The sequence below is a fragment of the Ailuropoda melanoleuca genome, chromosome 19 (genome assembly GCF_002007445.2).
Source record: "Ailuropoda melanoleuca isolate Jingjing chromosome 19, ASM200744v2, whole genome shotgun sequence".
NCBI classification, from domain to species: domain Eukaryota; kingdom Metazoa; phylum Chordata; class Mammalia; order Carnivora; family Ursidae; genus Ailuropoda; species Ailuropoda melanoleuca.
The window spans coordinates 34,403,394-34,426,072 of NC_048236.1; the positions used below are offsets into that span (position 1 = coordinate 34,403,394).

Below are 22,679 nucleotides of genomic sequence, written 5' to 3' on the forward strand. Positions count from 1 at the left end.
CAAATTTTATATCCCTAGATTATCTGATTTTAAAACACTACAGTATAATGTCTAGTTTAGTACTGGTTACTTTATAGAAATCCTTTTACATATATTTGAAATAGATCTNATATTTGAAATAGATCTTGGGACTTTCTATTGAACCAGTAATAGCCAATCTTTCTGAGGACAATGCTCTTTCCTTTTTTTCCCCACAGACTCCCTTGGATGATGATGTTTATACTATCTATTGATTGGAAAATGACTTATATGCACATGAATGTGCAGAATTTTTGCAATAAACACAGAGCTTCCTAAGCACCTGCTCGTACCTGCTACAATCTCCACCTGACTCATCCCTCCTACAGCTGTTCCCCTCCAAATGAAGCCTTGATCTATTCTGAAGTTATTTCTTTCAATTAGAAAGCAAGGAGGATTAGATAATATTTAATGAATCTTTACAAAAGACACTTTTCATTTGTTCTATTAAACAATAACATATTTTATGGTCTTTCTCTAAGAAAGAACTGTGCCAGGGCCCACAGAAATTGAAGCTTGATATTATATATGCGCATGTGTGTATACCTGTTTTTGTTAAACATATTACGGTTAAGATATATTAGAAAAACATATATTAAAATACNTAATATATGTGCATGTGTGTATACCTGTTTTTGTTAAACATATTACGGTTAAGATATATTAGAAAAACATATATTAAAATACTAAATTCTTTGTTGAGCAGTTTTCTACCCTCTGAGCATACAATAAAATGAAATAGCACCTGAGAGGTGGTCCAGTGCAGTGGTTTCAGCATGTCTGCAATTAAGACTGTGCCACCCAGCTTTATAACCTATGTCGACTCCATCTAAATCTCTTTTGCCTCAGTGGTAAAGTGGGAATGACAACAATACAATTTCATGGCACTGATACATTTAAGTGAGGATCATATGACATTTGTCTTGGCAAAGTGCTTAGGAGAATGTCCAGCGTACAGTGAGGGCTTGATAATATTGGCTTTTATTACGATCTGTTCTCAAAAACTACCTTTCCTAAGGCAAGATGGGTTGCTGGTGCTCAAAATCCTGTTTTTAGATGAAAATTGTTCATGTTAAGTATTCAAGTATTTCATCATTTGGAAAGTTAATAGCAAATATTTCCATTCATGAAGACTGCTTGCACATTCATATATATACCGTAAATTGAAATATATCCAGATATAAATATTGATAATTTCATCTGCAACATTTTCAAAGCTTTGCTTTCTCTGGTATTAAAAATCTAATTATCTGGAGTAGATCTAAGCATATAAAAGTATAAACATACACATAACACATCATATATATTGAAAAAAGATCTCGATTTTTAAAGATGGTTTATAACATTATTTATAATTAATACTTTCACTTAAAATTTTAAGAAATGTTTTAATCTAATTTTGATTTCTTAAATGTTTATTACATTTTTTTTGGAAAATCAGATTTTATTCATATTTTAATTTTGCTTTTTAATATTATTCTTTGGTCACGGATACTAGTGTGGCTCTCATACAAAGTAAATGCTTTTTTAAAAATTCTCACTGGAGATTAAACTATGGAATATTCCATTAAATAAAAGCATGAGTAAAAAACTGCACATCATCTGAAATTTTCATTATAGCTGCATCTAATTAATTAGCCCCATTTTTACTTGTGTACTATTTAGAAAAGATTAATTATTAATTATTATTATTCTATAATCAATCTATTTCAGAATATGGCTCCAAAATGATTCTGAATATACTGCGATATACCTTGACTTTAAAATATATGTTAAGGTTTAAAATCATCAGGATAGAACTGTTCATGGGAACAGAATAAGATCTGAAATGTACACGCAGCAAACTATGCAAAATTCTATTAATGAGTCATACTTCAGAAAGATATAGTTTAAAATGGTAAACCAATAAACTTCTAACGAAACCATTAATAAAAGAGGAAGGTAACTTGCTGTATTTCTAGTCAATATGGATCACCATTTCAAGTCTTAAGTTTGCTTTTAAGCATGCTTCAGTTTTTCATTCTGATACGTTTAGTTCTACGTTATTTCTCTTGAAGTCATCAGGTGGAGAAGAAGTTTCTTTGGTTTTTTTCTGACAATTCTGGATGGCTTCACCCATGTTAGCTAATTTAAATGTTAAGCACTAAAAATACCCAAGCAATCCTGGACTACAGTTATTTCAGAATATTTGTAGCTCTTCAAAACACCTCTGTCCTATTCCTTTCCTGGCTACTGAGCCCAACTACCAAATCATACCTTTTAATGTAAGAACAGGTCCTGTGAAAGTAACAAAGTTAATTTTTTGCTTAGTTTTCCTTCTCGCATTAAACTGGGATAATATTCAGCCCAGTGACGACCTCACAGTTTTGGGTTTGTGATGGAATAATAGCCATACGTTTAAGTGTCATGACTTGACTACAGACTCATGCTTCCTTACGAACAGGGCTAGACGTTCTTATTTTAATATTGAGTTATGAATATAAATGTTACATTACCGAGTTTTAACAACAGAAGGAGAAAGTTAATATTCCACCCACGAAACAACTACTTCAATGAAAAAACATCTTTAACCTAATCAGCATCACTATATGACTTTTGAAAAGGTCCCCAGCTACACAGGCCATGACATGAATATTTCTAAGCTTGCCAGTGAGCAAGAACTCAAAATTAAGGCCAGCTCTTTGGAAGACTAAATGTTCTATTTCCAGGGTGTTTTGCAACACTTCCCAAACACTTCTAACATGTTCCCAACTCAAGGATCTCCTTTCCTGGACTCCTTTCTCACCAAACTTTCACCAGGAGAAGGAATCCTAACTCTATCCAGAGTTTTAAAATGCTGCTTGACTAGATGTCTAATAGAGCTGGAATGCAAAACCACCTTTCATCCACAGGTCTACCATCCAGTGAGGCACAACAGCTTACACACTCTTTATGCAGAAAGCCACAGACTATATAAAATGATTTTGTTTACTACTTTAATTACTATCACTTTAAATATTGTACATCAAGTATTTAAAGGGCAGTTCTATATTAAAATAAATAAATAAAAACAAGAACTTTCGGGTCAATTATACGTTGTAGGAACTACTGAAACAAGAGAAAACAAAAAGGCACTGTACATCAAATACCTTAATGAAAATTTACCCTAAACACATACTTGTCGCTCTAGATCCTGAATTTTTTTGGCATCGGCTGCTTTCTCTTTTAAACGTATCTTCTGTGGAATAGATGGATTTCCAGACTCAGCTTTCAGCTTCTTAACCTATCAATAATAAATAAAGAAAATGTTAAAAAGCATATTTAAAACACACCAGAGAAACCCCAGGAGAGACGTGTAATGTATTCATTCACTCATTTATTAATTCCCAGATAGGGCGCTGTGCTGGAAATGTGGAGGGCAAACAAGATAAGCCTGCTTTCATAGTGCTTGCACTCTGGTGAAGGAGCACACGATGAGCTAATAAAGTATATCAACGATTAAATAAAACAACTTCAGAGACTTACAAGTGCTATGAAGAAAATAAAACTGAGTGAAAGAATGGGAAGAAAGGTCAGAAGGGGACAGGACTGGTAGCTCCATTAGATGAGGAGATCAGAAGAGGTCTTTCTGGGGAGAAACTGGAGCTGAAACTTGAATGAGGAGTGAGACATGGAAGAAACCAGGCCAGAGTAATCTAGACCAAGGTAACCCATGGAACAAGCGTGGCATGTTCAAGAATCAGAGGGAGGTTTGGTGTGGCTGCAGGAGTGTGATACACACAAATGAGGCTGCAGAGGCAGGCAGGGTTCAGACAATATGGGGACCTGATGGCTTATGAAAAGGAGCTTAGATTTATTCTCAGTCTGATCTAAAACAGACTACATACACATCTACGAGCAAACCAAAACCCAAACCAGCTATTTTCATGAGCAGAGTTTACAGTATCGACTCAATTGCACTCACAAGGCTAAGAAGAACGAACTGTTGAACCGGGTTCATCACGGAAATAGATTCTAAGTGATCACATTACCTCAAGTCTGAGCTTCTCAATTTCCTCATTTGCTTCTTTAAGCCGAACTGCATCTTTATCCAGAAGTTCCTGATTTTCAGCATACCACTGTAATCTTTTTTGCAGACGACTGATTTCTTGCTTATGTGTTTCTTCTAAAATTTTTATTTCATATAATTTTTCACCTATAAGAAAAAGGAACTCCTGAACTTAATTGTAATTTTCCAAAATATGGAAATACACTAAATTACATGAAAACCAATGCCTATCTAATGAACGCGTTATGAAAAAATATGCAAAAAAATGATCTTTGCAATGTAGTGTCCAGTTGAATCAATTAGTAAAGAAAGATGAAGACTGTCTTTACAGTCCAAATCCTCAAATGCATAGCAAAATTGGCTGTGTATAAAGTTTTTGATAAATCAACTGTCTTCCCACTGACTTTCATTATAAAAGCAAAGTTGTTTCCATGGGACAATAAATGTTGGATCCAAGAGATAATAAACATGAATTCCTAGAATTATATTAAAAATTGCAATGGGAAACATTAGAGAGTGTTTACTATGCATGATTTCATTTAACACAACAAACATATGATGGGCACTCTTATTATTATTCTATTTTACAGGTGAGGAAAGCAAATGTTAATTTTCTTACAAACAGGTAAGTGGATTTTACTGTACATTTCTTACACTGAAGATCACAGTATCATAGCAGAAAGAACCTCACAAGGGCTCCTCTGATCCACTTTTCTAGCCCTGGGTTCTGTCATCCTAAGCTCCAAACCACAGGCGCACTCAATAACACGCTCGAGAAACACACTCCAGCAATCTCCCTCCATCCCTTCACTTCTGCGTCTTTCCCTGTCAGGACCCAGCTCAAATGCCACTCTTCCCTAAAACCCCTGTGTAGTATCATAGTACCACGTCTTATATTTATTTGCAATTTTTAAAATATTAAACTTTTCTGCATTCTTATCTTACCCTCCTTTGTTTTCCCTGGTGGCGAATGTCACATTTATCCTTGTGTTTTCTATAAACACAGTGCACTTATTTGTTCATTTGGCAAACACTTGAGAGCCCAGGTTTCAGACCCAGGGATAAAAAGGCAGACCATGCCCTCAGGAAGGTCACCGTCCAGCTAGGGTGACAGACATGAACGTGAATAAATATAAGATGCCACAAATTCAAAATAATCCTTGATTTTTTTCTGATCCTGTAATTAACCCTGCTAAAACCAATCAAATGTGCATATTAATAACTAGTTTTTTAAAAATTTTCTAAAATTATAATATACTTCGAGGAATAGCCTTTTGATTCCTTAAGTAGAAATAGCAACCATTACTTAAATTCAAGATTAAAACACTTCTGAGTGAGTATGAAGGTAAACTGTTTCAGCTCAGCGATTTACCTGTGGCATGAGCAATCTGATCTTTGGCTTGGTCTCTCTCTCTCTTCATTTTTCCCAAGTCTACTTCAAGAGCTTGTTTGTCTTGCTTCAGTCTTTTGATGTCTTCCAATAAATTGCTTTTTTCTTTCTTGACAGTCATAGAATGACAAAAGCAAATTATTTCTGGCCACAAAAAATTGTGGTATAGGCTCCCTTTTACCCCATCTATCATAAAGTCTAGATACGTATTTTTTATAAATACATAATTATTTTTCCTAAATTTACTTCTGGTGTCATCACTTTCTTCCACCCCGCCAAATTATTAATAACTCCCCAGAGCCTACTAGATCAGTTCTAATCCTCTAACTCAACATAGCCTAAACACCCTCCAATGAACTGTTCTCACTTCTCCTGGATACTGCAATAACGTCTTCCACTTTCAGCAGCTAGTCTATTCTCACAGTAGCCAAAGAAAGTTTAATCAAAAAAATATTGAAGTCTAACTGACATACAATAAATATCCTATTAGTTTCAGGTGTACATCATAGTGACTTGATATTTTTATACATTATGAAATGATCCCCATGGTAAGTCTAGTTATGATCTGTCATCACAGTTATTACATTATTGTCTAGATTCCCTATGCTGTCCATTACACCCCTGTGTCTTATTTTATAACTGGTAATTTATACTTCACCTGCCCCTCCTCCCACACCGCCCGCTTCTGGTAACCAAGTTTGTTTCTTGCACCTAAAAGTCTGTTTTTTGTTTATTTCACATATAAGTCTGTTTCATTCGTTTATTTCACATATAAGTGAAATCATATGGCATTTGTTTTCTTCTGACTTATCACTTAGCATGATACCCTCTAGATCCTTCCATGTTGTCACAAATAGCAAGATCTCATCCTTTTTTATGACTAATATTCAGTGTTCATCTATCAGTGGATGTTTACATTGCTTCCATATCTTGGCTAGTATAAAAGATGCTGCAAGGAACATAGGGATGCACGAATCTCTTCGGACTGGTGTTTCCATTTTCTTTGGATTAATACCCGAAGTGGAATTGCTGGATCACATAGTTCTATTTCTGATTTTTTGAGGATCCTTCATTCCATTTTCCACACTGGCTGCACAAACTTACATTCCCACCAACAGTGTATGAGAGTTTCCTCTTCTCCACAACCTCACCAACACTTGTTATTTTTTGTCTTTTTGACCATAGCGCATGTGACAGGTATGAGGTGATATTGGAGCTTTGACTTGCATTTCCCTGATGATTAGAGATGTTAAGCATACTTTCATGTGTCTGTTGGCCATTTGCCTATCTTCTTTGGAAAAATGTCTACTCACGTCCTCTGGCTGCTTTTTAATCATGTTGTGTTTTTGACATTAAGTTGTATGAATTCTTGATATATTTTAGATATTAACCCCTTATCAGATATATCATTTACAAATATCTTCTCCCACTCCATAGACTGCCTTTTCATTTTGTTGATGGCTTCCTTCACTGTGCAAAAGCTTTTTAGTTTAATATAATCCCATTTGTTCATTTAAGATTTTGTTGCCTTTGCCTGAGGAGACTGGTCCAAAAAAAAAATGCTAAGAACAATGTCCAAGAGCTTACTGCCTATGGTTTTCTCTGGGAGTCTTATGGTTCAGGTCATGCATTCAAGTCTTTAATCCATTTTGATTTTTTTTTATTTTTTAAGAGAGAGCACTCATGTGCCCATGAGTGTGAGTGGGGGGAGGGGCAGAGGGAGACAGAGAATCCCAAGCAGTCTCCACGCCCAGTGTGGAGCTCGACGCAGGGCTCGATCTCACGACACTGAGATCATGACCTGAGCCAAAATCGAGAGTTAGACGCTTAACTGACTGAGCCACCCAGGTGCTCCTTGAATTTATTTTTATATATGGTGTAAGATAGCTATCCAGTTTCATTCTTTGGTATGTCTCTGTCCAGTTTTCCCAACATTATGTATTGAATAGATTGTCTTTTCCCCCCATCGTATATTCTTGCCTTTGTCATAGATTGATTGACCACATGTGTGGGTTTTTTCATGAGCTCTCTATTCCAAAGAGGAATTGTTTTAAAGAGGCAGTGAGTTTCGTTCCTCTGAAATTCTCTGCTGGCTCCCATCCCTCTCAGGGTAAATCCAAAGTCCTTACCATGACCTTCAGTGTCCTGTAACCCAGCCCTGCCCATGCCTCGGACCATATCTACCCTAAATCTTCCTCTTCCCACCTCATTCCAGCATCAGAGACTTCTAGCTGTTCTTTGAAAAGAACCAGCACACTCTCACCGCAAGTTGTTGGCACTTACTGTTTCCTCTGCCTTCGGTGCTCTGCCCCCAGATAGCCAGGTGGCTCACTATTTTACTTCATCAAGATTTCTGCTCAAATGAAACCCCAGGAAGATCATTCCTGATCACTCTTTGTAAAACAGCAACCCTCATCCTGACTTCCAGGTGTGTTGCTTTATTTTCTGGTCACAACTCTCATCACTACCTGACATATGTTTAATGGAAAGCAGATGTTTATTAGTCTTTTATGAAAAATGCATAAAAATGCTTGGCACATAAAAAAAGCTGAATGAATGCTCAATACGCCCTACTTCATTGCCCTAAATTCCTCTTCTCAACAAAATCATGCTTATCTTTCAAAGCTTAGTTCAAATGAGGCTGTCCCTGATAAGCCCCGCCTCTGTGTCCCCCCAAACGCTCACTGTACTTCTAGCACAGTAGTCATCACTCTGAGTCCTATGACATTGATTTGTGTACATGCCTCTTCTCTTTAACAGGCTGAGAACTCTATGGGGACCAAGACTGATTTATTACTACTACCTGTATACTTGATGGCACTAAGCACACAGCTTGTACTCAGTAAATGTTCACTGAACTGAACTCGTAACTGCTGAAGAAACTCTTGGACTCACAGCAGTACTGTCAGTATAGTTAAGTCTCAAAATAAAATTCTTACAAATTCTGTTATCACTCTACCTCATAACCCCAAATCCAGTCTTATAAAGAAAATAAATCCATTCGTTAAAGCACTATATAATCGTGGTTTCTAGCTCTATCACAGATTTAACGGCATCGTTAACTCTTTAGTGTTCTGCGTGACCTTCTGCAGATGTCCTTTCAGGAGAGCAGGGAGTTTCACGTTTCTGCGTGCTCAGGCTCTTTTGTTTGTCTACAACTCCATTTTGTTTATTTAGTTCAATCAATTTAGACATGCCCTCTGTGGAGCCTACCTCATGGAATTACAGAGTTTTAGAATTCAACGAACTTGAAACATCTTGAGTTCGGTCATGCAATTGACACTTAAATAAATGTTCCCTCTATGCTTGCATCTTTCCAGGGAATAAGACTTCCCACCTTGAAGAAGGCCAGTAACATCCCAAGTCAGTTCTGTGGGCACAGGGTTTTGGGCTGGCAATACTTGCATGCCCTTGTAAGTTACTATGCAGACATCCGGAGAACGTCTCTGCCTGCCTCTCTGGCCTTGTCCTTACCCACTTCTGCCACAGAGATCTCTAGTTCTAGAAAGTAACAAGGCCCTTCCTGACGTAGGGGCTTATGCTTTTCTCCTGGCTGGCAGGCTCAATCTTTGCATAGTTGGCTGCTGCTTCTCTTTAGCTCTCAACTCTTGATGTAACTTTCTCAGAGTGTCTCCTAGACCACACTGTAGACTACTTACTGCCTTACCCTCTGCCCCACCCACCCTTATTCACTATTTTTATATTCTTCAAAGCACATCTATTTGCAATTATTTCCTTTATTTACTTACTGTCTTCCCTACTAGAATACATGTTCCTAGCGAGCAAGGTTTGTGCCTGTCTTCTATACCTACTGTATTTCCAATGCCAGGATGAGTGCCTGGCAGGTGGCAGGTACGTCATAAAGGCTGACAATAAAAGTTGTGGTTAGCCTCATTCTTCTTCCCACACCAGGATACTAAAAAGAGTGAGCTCAGACCTTTGCTTTTGCTGTTTCTATCTATGCTTTATAAAGAACCAACTCGTATTTTAATGCTAATCAGTATTAATTTTTAAGGTACAAATTAGACTGTACAAAAGTACACTCAATATGTGTATTATAGTATAGATTTCTCCCAGTATAAATTTTTGCTCTAAAATCAAACCCAGAATACCAAAGTAAATGAAAACAAAAGGTGTATTTACATTCTTACAGTATTTGCAGAAATAAACAAATTCCCCCCAAATTTTTACTATTATCTTAAACACTTTCTTTTTAATTTCTTTTTAGGTTTTTCCTGCTTTGGTAGTTTCACCATTGGGCCTAGATGTAGATTTTTATCCTGAGCAGGGTCACTGGGTTTCCCGAATTTGAGAATTCATCTCTTTTATCATTTCTGGGAAATTCTTAGTTCATTACCTTTTAAAAATATTTAAATATATTTTAGCATTTCATATATCTTATATTTTTCATTTTTAGTCTATTTATATTACAGTCTATCCAAAAATTCTATTGAGGTTCTAATGCTGCTGTTTATTAACTCTTCTGACGCCCACTCATGGTGGATGATTTCTCTGGGTTTTACAATTTTGTGTTATGAGCATATTGTCAGTGGGTTTTTATCTTTAGAAATACTATGTGAGCTGGGTTAAGAGTATATACTTATGTCTAAGAGCTATTTTGCATTTGTTTCTTCTAGATACACTAGAGATTATCACTGACTCAGGACCACAGTGTATGTTATTTTTTCTGGTTTGAGCATGACCAACCCTTGCAGGTAGTGTCAATTCAAATACTAAAACACAAATGAAGGCAGAAGAGATGACATTTGTATTGAACAATCGGGAAAGCACGGGCACTGAGCAGAGGAGACTTTCTCCCCCTCTTATCTAGCGATCAAGTTAAAACAGAAAAGCTTCTTGACATCTCAGCCCCTCAAAAAGGTGGGTGGATGTTCTCCTAGTCTGCTGCCGTACTGAAGGATTTGGCCCGTTGAACTCCCGGTGTCCTGTCTCCACTTTGCTGTCAAAGCTCCAGCCCGTGGCTAGTGAACTGCTGGCCTGGGAGCAGATGTTTACTGTTAGGTTTTTATCCCTCCTCCTTTCTGGCCTCTAAAGAGTTCCCTTATTTTCTTGAGAGCTATTACATTATACATTTACGAGATGTTTATTCTATTTTACCCAGCATTTTCTGATGTTTTCAGTGGAAGTTTTAGTTTCCTATCTGTCAGAAAAATATTTTCAAAACAGCACTTTTAAAAGGTTGCTAATAACAGTTTGAATAAAGCTAATGTTATGCGTGAAAACTTACTATGATTTTCCAAGCCTTCATAAAACATAGCAATATTAATTTCTCCTTTAACTTGCTAATTTTTGAGGCCTACTGGCAAGGGAGTTGGGGGAGTCCAACCATTCACTCCTCTAACCTATCTGCCTAACTACCTATCGAATCATGCTATACACACATATATGCACCTGAAGAAAGTTGCCAAACAGATTCACATCTGAAGCTGCATCTTTTTTTTATTTTATTTTATTATTTTTTTAAATGATTTTTTAATTATATTATGTTAGTCACCATACAGTACATCCCCGGATTCCGATGTAAAGTTCGATGTGAAGCTGCATCTTATATACCACGAAAGCCTGCTAAAGATGTTATTAAGCTAGGGTATGTTTAGATTTCTATGTAACAAAACTTTACATAATTTCTTGTTAAAAAGTGGTATGTAATTGGCATTTTTCTAATTCATATAGTCATTCAAACAGGTTAGAAGGGTTTTTTAGTTTCATGCCATGGTTCTCAATGGGAGTGGGGAGAATTAACTGCCCTCCCACAGGGACAAGTCTGGAAATGGGGCAGTGCTTTAGATTCTTATAATGACTGGTGAGTGCTTTGAACATGTATCTCCTGGGAACAGGGATGACAAAAATTGTGCAATACATGGAACTGTTCTGCTTAAAATAGAATTAACCTACCCCAAATTTCAAAACTTCTCCCACTGACAAATACTGCTTTAGAAAATTCTAAGCCATATCCTTTATAATACGATTCAATAAAAATAAAAGAAAAAAGTTATGGAGCAGCTTTCGTATTTCACGTCTGGGTTAGGCACATGGGATGCAAATATTTGTAGACACAGTCTCTGCCTTCTAGAAGTGCACAGTCCATTGAAGGCAGGTAAAAAGCCAACTAACGTTTTAAAGTGCACAATCACCTTCCAAGTATTCTCCTATTTCAGCTTACATTTCCAATAAGGAATTTATTGGAAAGAAGGTATATAAGCCTGAAGTAAGGTTATGCCTCCAGTATGGCTTCATGTGGTGATCGCTAGGTGAGAGGCTGGATTATAAAGAGGATGCCAGTGAAAACCAGTATTATGTCATTTTTTCCACTAAGGTCACATGTATATTAAATGCTAATTTTAGTTATACCTTAATTTTTTAATGGTATGAAATTTATAACAGATCTTATCTATTCATAGATTATAAAAACAGATTTTTTTACACATCTAGAAATTTTAATAATAAATTCTTTACTATCCTTATGCAACTTACCTGTGCCACCCGCAGTTCTGCTAACAGATCTGTAAAATTCTGGGTTTTGGTGGGCTCTGAGTCTTCAACTACTTGAGACAGGAAACGGCTTTTGTGCATCTGTTCTCTTATTTTGAAGGTAAAAAGTTTTTTTTTTAAACAAAGTACTCCTTTCAATGCAAAATATACAATTCTTAAAATTAAAAAAATCTAATGGACATTGCAACTATTTGAGCCACTTATTAATATTTTAATCTTTAGAGTAAATAAATGGCTCATACACATGATAAATGACAAACAAAACAAAACACAGTCTCTTATTTAAAGTTAGAATCCAACTTTTCTGGTTTTCCAGAAACATTATACAAGGAGTTTAGAAATGCACTTAAAATCATCTAATCCTAATATAAGAAACCATCTATTTCATTGTGAAAGTACATTTAAAGCTTCAATTTGGGATCCGGGAATAGGTCATCTCTTTTAAACCCACGTAAGATGTGATGTGATATTTTAAAAATACTTTATTGGGGGGCGCCTGGGTGGCACAGCAGTTAAGCGTCTGCCTTCGGCTCAGGGCGTGATCCCGGCGTTATGGGATCGAGCCCCACATCAGGCTCCTCTGCTGTGAGCCTGCTTCTTCCTCTCCCACTCCCCCTGCTTGTGTTCCCTCTCTCGCTGGCTGTCTCTACCTCTGTCGAATAAATAAATAAATAAATCTTTAAAAAATAAATAAAATACTTTATTGAAGCATACTTGATTGAAAAGAAATCAGATATAAATGCTTTCATGCATCAGAACTGTGCAGATTATCACGACTGGCTTGGGATCATACACTTAAGGCCAAAGAAGCTTCTCTAATAGCAGTCCTATCTAAGTGATTAGGTGTCTATTGGAAGTGACACAAAACTCGTGAGCCATTTCCTAAAAGAAGGTAGTACCCTAATTTGCCCATGTTTATGAGTTCAGCCTTTTCACTTAATATGTTAAAGTTGGATGTAATAGTATCTAAAAGATCTTACAGTCTGAAATATGATTCCTAAGTAGGTGCTGTTGCTCCGTGGGCTTGCCATGCTGAGTGCCCGTTGATAACAACTCACAAGTTCTTCTCTGGAGAAATGCCCTCAGCCAAATGGCAGCCTCTGCCCCCGCCCTAGAAGATACCCCCCACTCCCTTCCTGGGGCATACCTCAGCCAGTGACTGACTAGTTTGAGGGTATAAAAGGTTGCACCCCCCCCCCACCTCAAGTGGGACCAACTTTGACGCAATCTGTTTTCCTGAGCTTTCCAGTAAGAACAGAATAAATAAAGCCAGTCTCTGGTTAAGACCACATTCCTATTTACCTTCCCTGCCCTTCTCCCATCTTGCTTCTCTTGTTCCCCTTCTCCTGAGCATTATCCTCCAAGAAATCACCTCCATAAGGATCCCTACCTCAGCCTCTACTGCTAAAGAACCTGACCTAAAACATTAAGCGATCGTTGTATGATACCTATATTTTTAGTATTATTAATCACATGGTTCCTTAGGAAATGGTTAAGCATCTCAGGCTTAATGACTAATCAGGAGGAATACTGTATACGCAATTTCCTAAAACTGATGTCAAACTCAAATATGAATATGCTAAAAATACTAAAATATGTACTACAGTCATCTAGTACTAAAAGAAAAATACACTGAATATTAAACCTATAAAAACCACAAACTATAAAAAAAATTTATAGTAAAATTTTTTTTCAGTTCCAAGTAAAAATAAATGTATTTTTAATGTAACTATAAAATGCTTAGAGATAGTCTAAGTATATTTGGTTTTATAAATTCAAAAAGGACTTACTTTAAGGAAGCCAACTCACTGAATAAACTCTGGTTTTCCTTGAACATTCGCTCCTCATTTTTCTTGTTTTGTTCTTGGAGATCTTTCACTTGCTTATACAATTTTTCATTTTCCTTTTTATAAACAGAAAATTACATTTTAGTTAAAAGTCTTTAGTACTTATATAACACAAGCACATACGCTTACAACAGATACATCCTTTAAACATTTTTAGTCTTCAATTTATTCAGTTTTGAGTACGCAAAATCTTTTTAAAACTCTTTATATCTTCTCAGACAAAAACCTGTTATCTGAAAACAATTTTTTCTAGAATGCTTACTTGAAAAAAAAAAAAAGTTGCAAAAATTCCCAAAGCCAAAGATCTTAATGTCAGTATAAGGCACTGTATCTCACAAGAGTAAGCAGGCGAGTGGCTGCAAAAACAACATCCCAACGGTGTGGACCAGGAGCAGAAAGGCCCACTAGGACTGTCTGCATCCTTTTTTTTCCGATTCTAGCCTAGCTTCCTGCAATGAGGTAATTGGATATAGATAGCCACGATGGGCTTCCATGCTTGTTTCTGGAAGTTTCTGTGAGCAGGGAGTTAGAGACCAGGTATTTCTGAAAGTGTAAGGACAAGGCAGAGCAGAGACTAGGCCCAGTTCTCCACCAGCCTTGGACTAAAGTGACTCAAACCAATCTGTGCTTAGGTACTGTGGCTTATTAACTTTTTTAAAATTAGGAATCTGATGAAAACCAAGGACCTATGAGACTCTAATAAAAACCACGGACTGTCTCACCATGTCTGGCCTAGTGCTTGGTAAGATGATCTGTGCTTAAATACCGGCAATGTAATGTACACAGATATGCAAGTTTTGTGTTGTATTTGTGGGAGAAGGTAGTTGGCATCCTTATGGGCCTGTGAAACACTCCTTAAAAACGTGTGCTCTCGGGGTGCCTGGGTGGCACAGTTGGTTAAGCGAATGACTCTTGGTTTTGGCTCAGGTCATGATCTCAGGGTCAAGGGATCGAGCCCCATGCTGGGCTCCACACTCAGCATGGAGTCTGCTTGGGATTCTCTCCCCCTCTTCTTCTGCTGCCCCCCTTGCCACCCCATACTCTTGCTCTAACAAATAAATAAATCTCTAAAAAACAAACAAACAAACAAAAATGGGTGTATTTTTTTTTTAAAGATTTTTTATTCATTTGACAGAGACACAGCGAGAGAGGAAACACAAGCAGGGGGAGTGGGAGAGGGAGAAGCAGGCTTCCCGGTGAGCAGGGAGCGCAATGCGGAACTCGATCCCAGGACCCTGGGATCATGACCTGAGCCAAATGCAGACGCCAAACAACTGAGCCACCGAGGTGCCCCCCAAAACGGGTGTTCTCTCCAGTAAGATCACAATGGCAGGCAAAGGATTTGGAAGGTTCTCACTAACTCTAGGGCAGTGTGCCCTACAAAATCAGTACTATTTGATCGACAGGAAAGTTGTGAATCACTGATTGGATAATGCTTTCTCTGGTTATCCTCAGATGACAATGCTTATTATTGACAGGCTTGATGCTTGCTTAAAAGTCAAAAGAGAAAAAGGTAATGAGGGAGAAAGAGAAGGGGAGGGAAATAAGGGAAAAAGGGGAGGAAACTAAGATGAAGTTTTATGCTGGAGATAACTAAACCTGTCCTGGCTGACTGGCTAGTCAGCATCACCAAGAATCCATCACACATGGCGAATACCTGCTTTCTATAGCACAGACAGATTTTTTTCTCATTTAATTCAACTTTTTCACTCTCAGCATATTGGCAATTAATTTCAGATCTGTATTTCTGAATATAATACCAAAACTAGTCAATATGATCTGAAAAGCATTATAGAAAACTAAAGAAAAACAGGGCAGCGTCTAAGAAATATGGCTATTAAAAATAGTAACAGGTGACATTCCCTAATTGGTTACTATGTGCCAGGTACTAAGGTTGGTTTGCACTTTGTTATTTTTTATACTTTTTTCCCCCTTCATATTTTAATTTCGTAACCATCATATGAGGTAGCTACTGTTATTACCATCCCCACTCACAGATGAGGAACCTGGCTGAGAGAGGTGAAGTGATTTGCCCAAGGCTGCATAGCAGGAGTGGAGGGAGAACTAACACCAGATTCTTTGAACCCAGAACCTATGCTCTTAACCAGCTTCATTATACGCCCATGAAAAACGTTCAGACTAGTCAAATTACTACTTACTCATATTTGCCAGAATTCCCGTTACCTGCTACATGAGCACAGGAATATTTTAATATGCTTCACTTTTTATAATCAAAGGACCTCAAGAGCAAACTCACAAAGTGCTGAAAAATCACCACACCTGCTGATATCCTTGAAGCAGTGTCTCTTGTTCCTGTATTTCTTTTTGAATTTGCTTCAATTTTTCTTCAGTGACAGGATCAGCTGTTTCTCCAAAATGTAACCATCTTTGCTTTTTGTTTGCTTCCTCAAAGCTACTTAACTTTGAGAAAATACAGACATTATTCAGGAAAGGAGATGATGAAGTGAGAAATGAAGAATAACAGAAAACTCAAGGTGCATAGATCTAAAACTGTCCTATAACTACAATGGAATTACCACCAACTAGCTAAATCATTACAATGTGATGTTTTGTGCTGATGGTTCCAGCCATGACAGTAACTCAGAAATGCTACGCAGTGTCATTGTCTGAATCTAGGCCTTTTATAGCAGTTCTTTCCGAAACTGTCTTCTTTGAAGGTCATAGTGAACTAAGGGATTTGTTTTCAAAAAGGACTGCTAACAGAAGAAAATTATCAAAATGAGCCAATTTAAATTTTGATTTTTTCCCAGTGGGTTCGATTTAGGCTCTGTTGTGAGGAGGCAGTCTTGGGAACCACGTTCGTATTTTATACAGGAAATACATCAAGTCGAAAAGCCCCAGGAACAAAGGATGACAATGCATTTTGCAGGGAGTACAACTTCTTTTTAATCAATAAAAGAAGAAATAGGACAATGTGTCTAGTACCTTGGCTTGAAGAATGTAATTGTCTTGGTTCAGTTTGAAGAGTTCCTTTTCTTGTTGTCTCTTTAGTTCTTCCATCTTATTTTCCAGCTCTCTCTCTTTTTCTGAGAATGTAACTTTAATTTGCTCAATTAGGGCTTGTGCACCCCTCCATTTTTCCTCTGCTTCCTGAACTCTTTTAAACATAATTATCTCAGTCTCCTTGCTCTCACCACGGTAGCCTGAAGAATCCTTTTAAGGAGAAGCATTATACAAATTTTTTTTTTTAAATTATGTTAGTCACCGTACAGCACATCGTTAGTTTTAGATGTAGTGTTCCATGATTCATTGTTTGCGTATAACACCCAGTGCTCCATGCAATAAGCAGAAGCATTACTTCGTTATAGTATATTTATATACTAGATTTGAACACAGGTGGTTAGGAAACAAAAACCACAATGAATAAAGATGACATGGTTAACAATGTTCTACTCTAGAAGGAAATCAATAAATATTCAGTAAGATTAGAACATCATGCCTGATGCAAAAGAAATTTCATCATTTATTTTATTATAAAACAAAACAATTATGAATGTGACTTTGAAGTTCAATACCTACATTCTGAAACTGAACACCGTAATCAGTTTCTGCAGACTCTTCAGCCTTCTTAGGAGTAACCAGGCAACTTTCAATTTTGGGAGCTGCTTTACCCAAAGCTGCAGGCTTGATGACTTTTGTTCCAGATAAGATTTCTAAATTTGTAAACAATGGAGAGAAGCACCACAAATGCAAATAAGTTGAATGTGTATTCAGCAATTAGGTAACAATAAGCACGAATACAATGGGAACGCTAGGCTAGAAGAGGATCTGGAAAAAGGCTGAGGTCTAACACTGTAACGCAGCTGTTCCACCACACTCAGAACTGCTGCCCATAATCAACATTTCAGAAGGAAAACTGACCCAAGATTCATGTCCAATGATAAACGGAGCTTAAAAAAAAAAAATGAGAATGTGGATAGGGATAATTTCAAGACTTACTAATTTTAAATAAACTATTCTTTAAAATAGTCACAGCAATAAAAATAAGAATATCTAAATGATGAATCAAAGAGCAGCTGACTAACTTTATGAAGCACTTTAGCTCAGATTAAGTGCGCTTTCAAGGCACACTTTTCATAAATAACGTGCATCAAGGTACATACATACAGGTAGCTGTATCAACGGAATAATAAAAATTGCATGGAATCTAACAGCTAGTTGAAATTTGACTTAAAAAATAAAATTGTAATACTGCTATAACACCCTGATAATAGATATTAAATTAGAAAAAATGTGATTAATGTACGTTCTGGTCAAATTTTCAGCTTTTAAGGTACCTCATAAATCCCCAAACAGTAGGAAAAATTCTAAGGCCAATAAATTACTCAGTTAATAATAAAAAGGATGTTTATGAGAAATACCTTGAAGAGATCTTGAGGCCCATATTCAAATACTACAGGTTCTGAGCTGAACTGTCAGTAAACATTTATGTATCTGCCTTAGAGGTAAATGAAGAATTTGAAATTTATATTTTTAAATATGATTTCTTCAAGATGCTAACTTTCAAGTGTAGTTTACTTTTTCATTAAAAGTGAAAAAATATGTGGTTATTAAAGATTTGGAAAATACAGAAAAGTCAAAAAAAGAACAAGTCATCAGTAGTACCTTACTCAAAGATTTCTTTCTAATCTTTTTTGCAGGTATGCAGGGGTTTTCCTTACAGAGTAGTAGTCATATTTAATTGGACTATTCCATGTAGAAGGTTTTCTGGAGAACTTTCTTAAAGTCTTCAAAAAGAAACTGAGTCATTGTAAAAGGTGGCATTCATCCTTCCAAGTCACTGGAGATCCATTCATTTGGCTAATGAATGGGGGGTGATCTGCTAGCACTGTCATTCTCCCTAGCAAGTAGCAGCTAAGAGTGGTAGTGGTTCTTATTCAAGTTGTAGTCAGCCAGTGCTCTCATACCAGAATTCTCTCTTCCCGAATTCTTAATTTTAATTTCTCTAAGTAATTATTTTTGGTAATGGTACATAGACAGTATCTTTTTCCTTTATATATGACAAAAAATTTGCCTGGATAAAAAACTTAAACATGAAAACACTGCAGAATTTGGACCTCATGAACCCTTCTTGAAAAAACAATGGATTAAGAAAATTTAGTTAAATAAGAAACCAATCAAAATAATTCCAAAATGGAGAAGCTATGGCTAAGGGACTTATGAAAAGAAAGCATTCCATCTCTTTAATAATCAGAACCAAGACCTAAATTCAAAAGCTGAGGGGAATTAAGGTTGCAGGATAGAATATAATAAATAAACTTGAACAAGAGAAAATGAAATCAACAAAAATGAGTAAAAGCATGTGAGTGGGGGATTTAAGACTTTTACTACCTTACATTTCAGAGAATGGAAAACAGATAATGTATTAATTGAAAATGCAATTAAAAGCAGCATGACTCTGGCAATCTTTGAGTGGTTTTCAAAATCGATTTTCTTTTTTTTTTTTTTTTTTTAAAGATTTTATTTATTTGACAGAGATAGAGACAGCCAGCGAGAGAAGGAACACGCAGGGGTAGTGGGAGAGGAAGAAGCAGGCTCACAGCGGAGGAGCCTGATGTGGGGCTCGATCCCATAACGCTGGGATCACGCCCTGAGCCGAAGGCAGACGCTTAACCGCTGTGCCACCCAGGCGCCCCGCAAAATCGATTTTCTTAAAGGGTTCTTTCAGGATTTAATATTTCTTAGGATGAAGTTTCTTTTTCTGAAACTTACAGATTTAAGAAAAACCAAATCTAATATTTTATTTAAAAGAACTTGCAGGGGTGTCTGGGTGGCTCAGTTGGTTGAACATTGCCTGAAGATGGAGCTGGGCTCTGCACTCAACAGGGAGACAGTTTGGGAGTCTCTCCCTCCCTCCCCTTCTGCCCCTTGCCCCGTTCATGCACTCTCTTTCTCTCTCTCTCTCTCAAAAATAAATAAATCTTAATAATAATAAAAAAAAAGAACTTGTAAGGAGTGATCCTGTTCTTATAAATTGTTTTGTTCATTTAGCCATGTCTGCCTCTCTCCTTCCTTCCATCCACCCATCTAAGCTTCCTTCTATCTGTGTAAGGACATACAAATGAGAAGCATGAAATGATGTTCACTCACTTGCTAAATGATTGATTTCTTTTTGTTTTTCTATGTATTTTCATTTAAATAATGAGCAACTATTCCTTTTGCGACAAGAAACTTATTAGTGTAGGGGCACCTGGGTGGCTCAGTTGGTTAAGCATCTCCCTTCGGCTTGGGTCATGATCTCAGGGTCCTGGTATCCAGCCCAGCATCAGGCTCCCTACTCAGTGAGGAGTCTGTTTCTCCCTCTGCCCCTCGCCCCAAAATTTGTGCTCTTGTGTTCTCTCTCAAATAAATAAAATCTTTTTTTTTTAAAAGGAACGAACTTGTTAGTCTAAAAATAAAAACATAAATAGCCAAAGAAAATTAATTTAGAATAAAAAGGAAAACAACCACACAGCAGGTGCTGCTAATTGCCAATCTCCTCTTCTTCCCTACTAATAGAAACTTCCTTATTAATTTTGTCCTGGACAGCAATATACCCAATTGAAAATACTCATCTCCCTGGACTCCAGGCAACTGAGGGTGGCCACAAGATCAAAATTCAGGCTAATAAGATGAAAGCAAAAGTTTCTTACATGGGGCTTCCAGAAAAGTCACTACTTTCCTGATGAAGAAGTTGATGATTTAACTGGCATGGACCTTTTTACGTTTTACCTTTCCTCCTGATCTGGCCTGGAGGCTGAAATAGCCACCTTGTTATAATGAAGACAAAAGTCACAGATAAAGGATTTTGCAGCGGGAAAGAAGAAGGGATCTGGTTCCTTACACAGCTGAATCAGCTGGGAACTGCCTATTCCGGCCTTCTTGTTATATGACAAAGAGAAACTGTGAGTAAGCCCCAGCAGCTGGCTGCTTTTTCTTCTTAATCAATGTCGATTCCAAGTGAAGTCTCTAGGATTTCTTTTTTTTTTTTTTTAAGATTTTTTATTTTTATTTATGTGACAGAGAGACAGCCAGCGAGAGAGGGAACACAGCAGGGGGAGTGGGAGAGGAAGAAGCAGGCTCCCAGCGGAGGAGCCCTATGTGGGGCTCGATCCCGGAACACCAGGATCACGCCCTGAGCCGAACGCAGACGCTTAAGGACTGCGCTACCCAGGCAGTCGTACACTAATCTCTATCTCAGAGTCTGCTTGTTGGAGAACCCAACCTGTGACAAAAAAAAAACAACAACAACCATCCCAAAGGAATTAAAATTCTTCTGAATAAAACTAAAATTGCTCTGGGGGAATTTTACAATAAAAAGAGATTAAAAAAAATCACACTTAACAATCTAATGAAAAAAAGTAACTCAGAATAAAAATGGTCAAGGTTTATCACTGTACTTTAATATAAATTTTACAGTTTTATTTTTATTTTGGTAGTCACAAATGCTATAAAATTTTGAAACAGGAAAAAATACTCATAAAAATATTGTTGCTTTCCTCTATCAACCTCTAAATCATGCCCCTCATTTCTCTTCTACCCACTGTGACATTACTTCTGTCTTCATTCTTAGTAATTTCAAAGTCCTTATAGGTGATCCTTTCAAACCCTGGCTCTTGGGTCCTTATACTTAACCGTTTCTCCACCTCAGCTGCTTACTTCCATTGGTATACTCTAGGTCTTTTCTTTACTAGTAACATAATCACTTCTAATCTCAATCTTAGGCATTTACTATCAGTCCTATCTCCTACTTCATGTCCTCTGGTACTTGGATTCCATCAATCCCTTAACCCCAATGGCACTCACAGACAGTTGATCCTACCTGTTTCATACTGTATTATACTCCCCTTGATGTCCTTTCTTCCTTCCTTACTCAACTTGAAGTCCACATACACCAGTAGCTCCCTTTTTGCTCCTCTCTCAGTTCACTGCACACATTTGGCAAAAACCACTCTTCTTGGCAAATTCAACTATACAACTACCCAACATCTGCAATCATGTAGCAAAATGTGGACAAACACACGCGTGTGTGCGCACACACACACACAAATACGCTGCCTGGTATCAATTTAAATCCATAATCACTAACTTCAAGAAGACTGTGCTGCGGGTGGTTTAGTCCTCCAGGATGGCTGCTTCGTATCTTCTCTCCTCTCCTCTAACACTCCTATCCCATCCGCAAGGCCAGCAAATGATATTATGTTTTATTTCTTAGAGAAAATGGAAGCAATCAGAAGAAATCACCCATTCTTTCACCATTTCTACTTAACCATCAGTACCTGTACCCACGTCTTCCCCTTTTCCATCTGCTTGCATAGATGAACCGTCCATGCCTCTATCTGGAGCCAACCCTTCCGATGAACGCTAGATTCCATTACAGCACCTCTACTCAAGACACTGCTCGAGCAGTTCTTCCCCTCTCACCAGCATGAATAGACTGAAATCTTGCCAAAATGCATAAATACACTATTAGACATACTATTATTTCTACCATTTATAAAAAAGCAAAGCAAAAAGCTTTTCTTGACTCGACTTCTTATGCCAGCTACCATCCCATTTTTTTTTTTTTTTTTGCCTTTTACACTCTTTCCCCCTGGTCTATGAAGTATCCAATTTCATTTCTCCCATTCCCTCCCATTCTCATTCAGCCCACCTTTTACAGCCACATAACCATGGAAACTGGCCAGTTTACTGATGACCTCCTCTATGATAAACCCAAAAGTCAGTTCCCAGTTTCCACTTTCCTTTCTCTCTCAGCAGCAACTGATAGATAAATGAATTCTCCTTTCTTCACATGGCTTTCAGGATCCCACATATTCAGGTTTCTTCCAACCTTACTCTCTTCTCTTTTGCAGGTTACTCCTCTTCTCCCTGACTTTCTAGG

The 22,679-nt window shown here is 37.3% G+C and overlaps 1 protein-coding gene across 8 annotated transcripts in view; it reads right to left on the reverse strand.

Moving 5' to 3' along the window:
* The window catches only part of CEP162 (centrosomal protein 162), a 98,700-nt gene that overhangs the window by 31,497 nt on the left and 44,524 nt on the right, over positions 1-22,679 (reverse strand). For all 8 annotated transcript variants that reach the window (XM_034647992.1, XM_034647991.1, XM_011217081.3 and 5 more), the window contains exons 14-21: positions 17,336-17,469; positions 16,742-16,969; positions 16,076-16,216; positions 13,739-13,851; positions 11,931-12,036; positions 5,418-5,544; positions 4,029-4,192; positions 3,176-3,280 (exon numbers count right to left, since the gene is read on the reverse strand). In XM_034647992.1, coding sequence (XP_034503883.1) covers positions 3,176-3,280; positions 4,029-4,192; positions 5,418-5,544; positions 11,931-12,036; positions 13,739-13,851; positions 16,076-16,216; positions 16,742-16,969; positions 17,336-17,469 — 1,118 coding nt within the window. The remainder of the gene's footprint in view (positions 1-3,175; positions 3,281-4,028; positions 4,193-5,417; positions 5,545-11,930; positions 12,037-13,738; positions 13,852-16,075; positions 16,217-16,741; positions 16,970-17,335; positions 17,470-22,679) is intronic.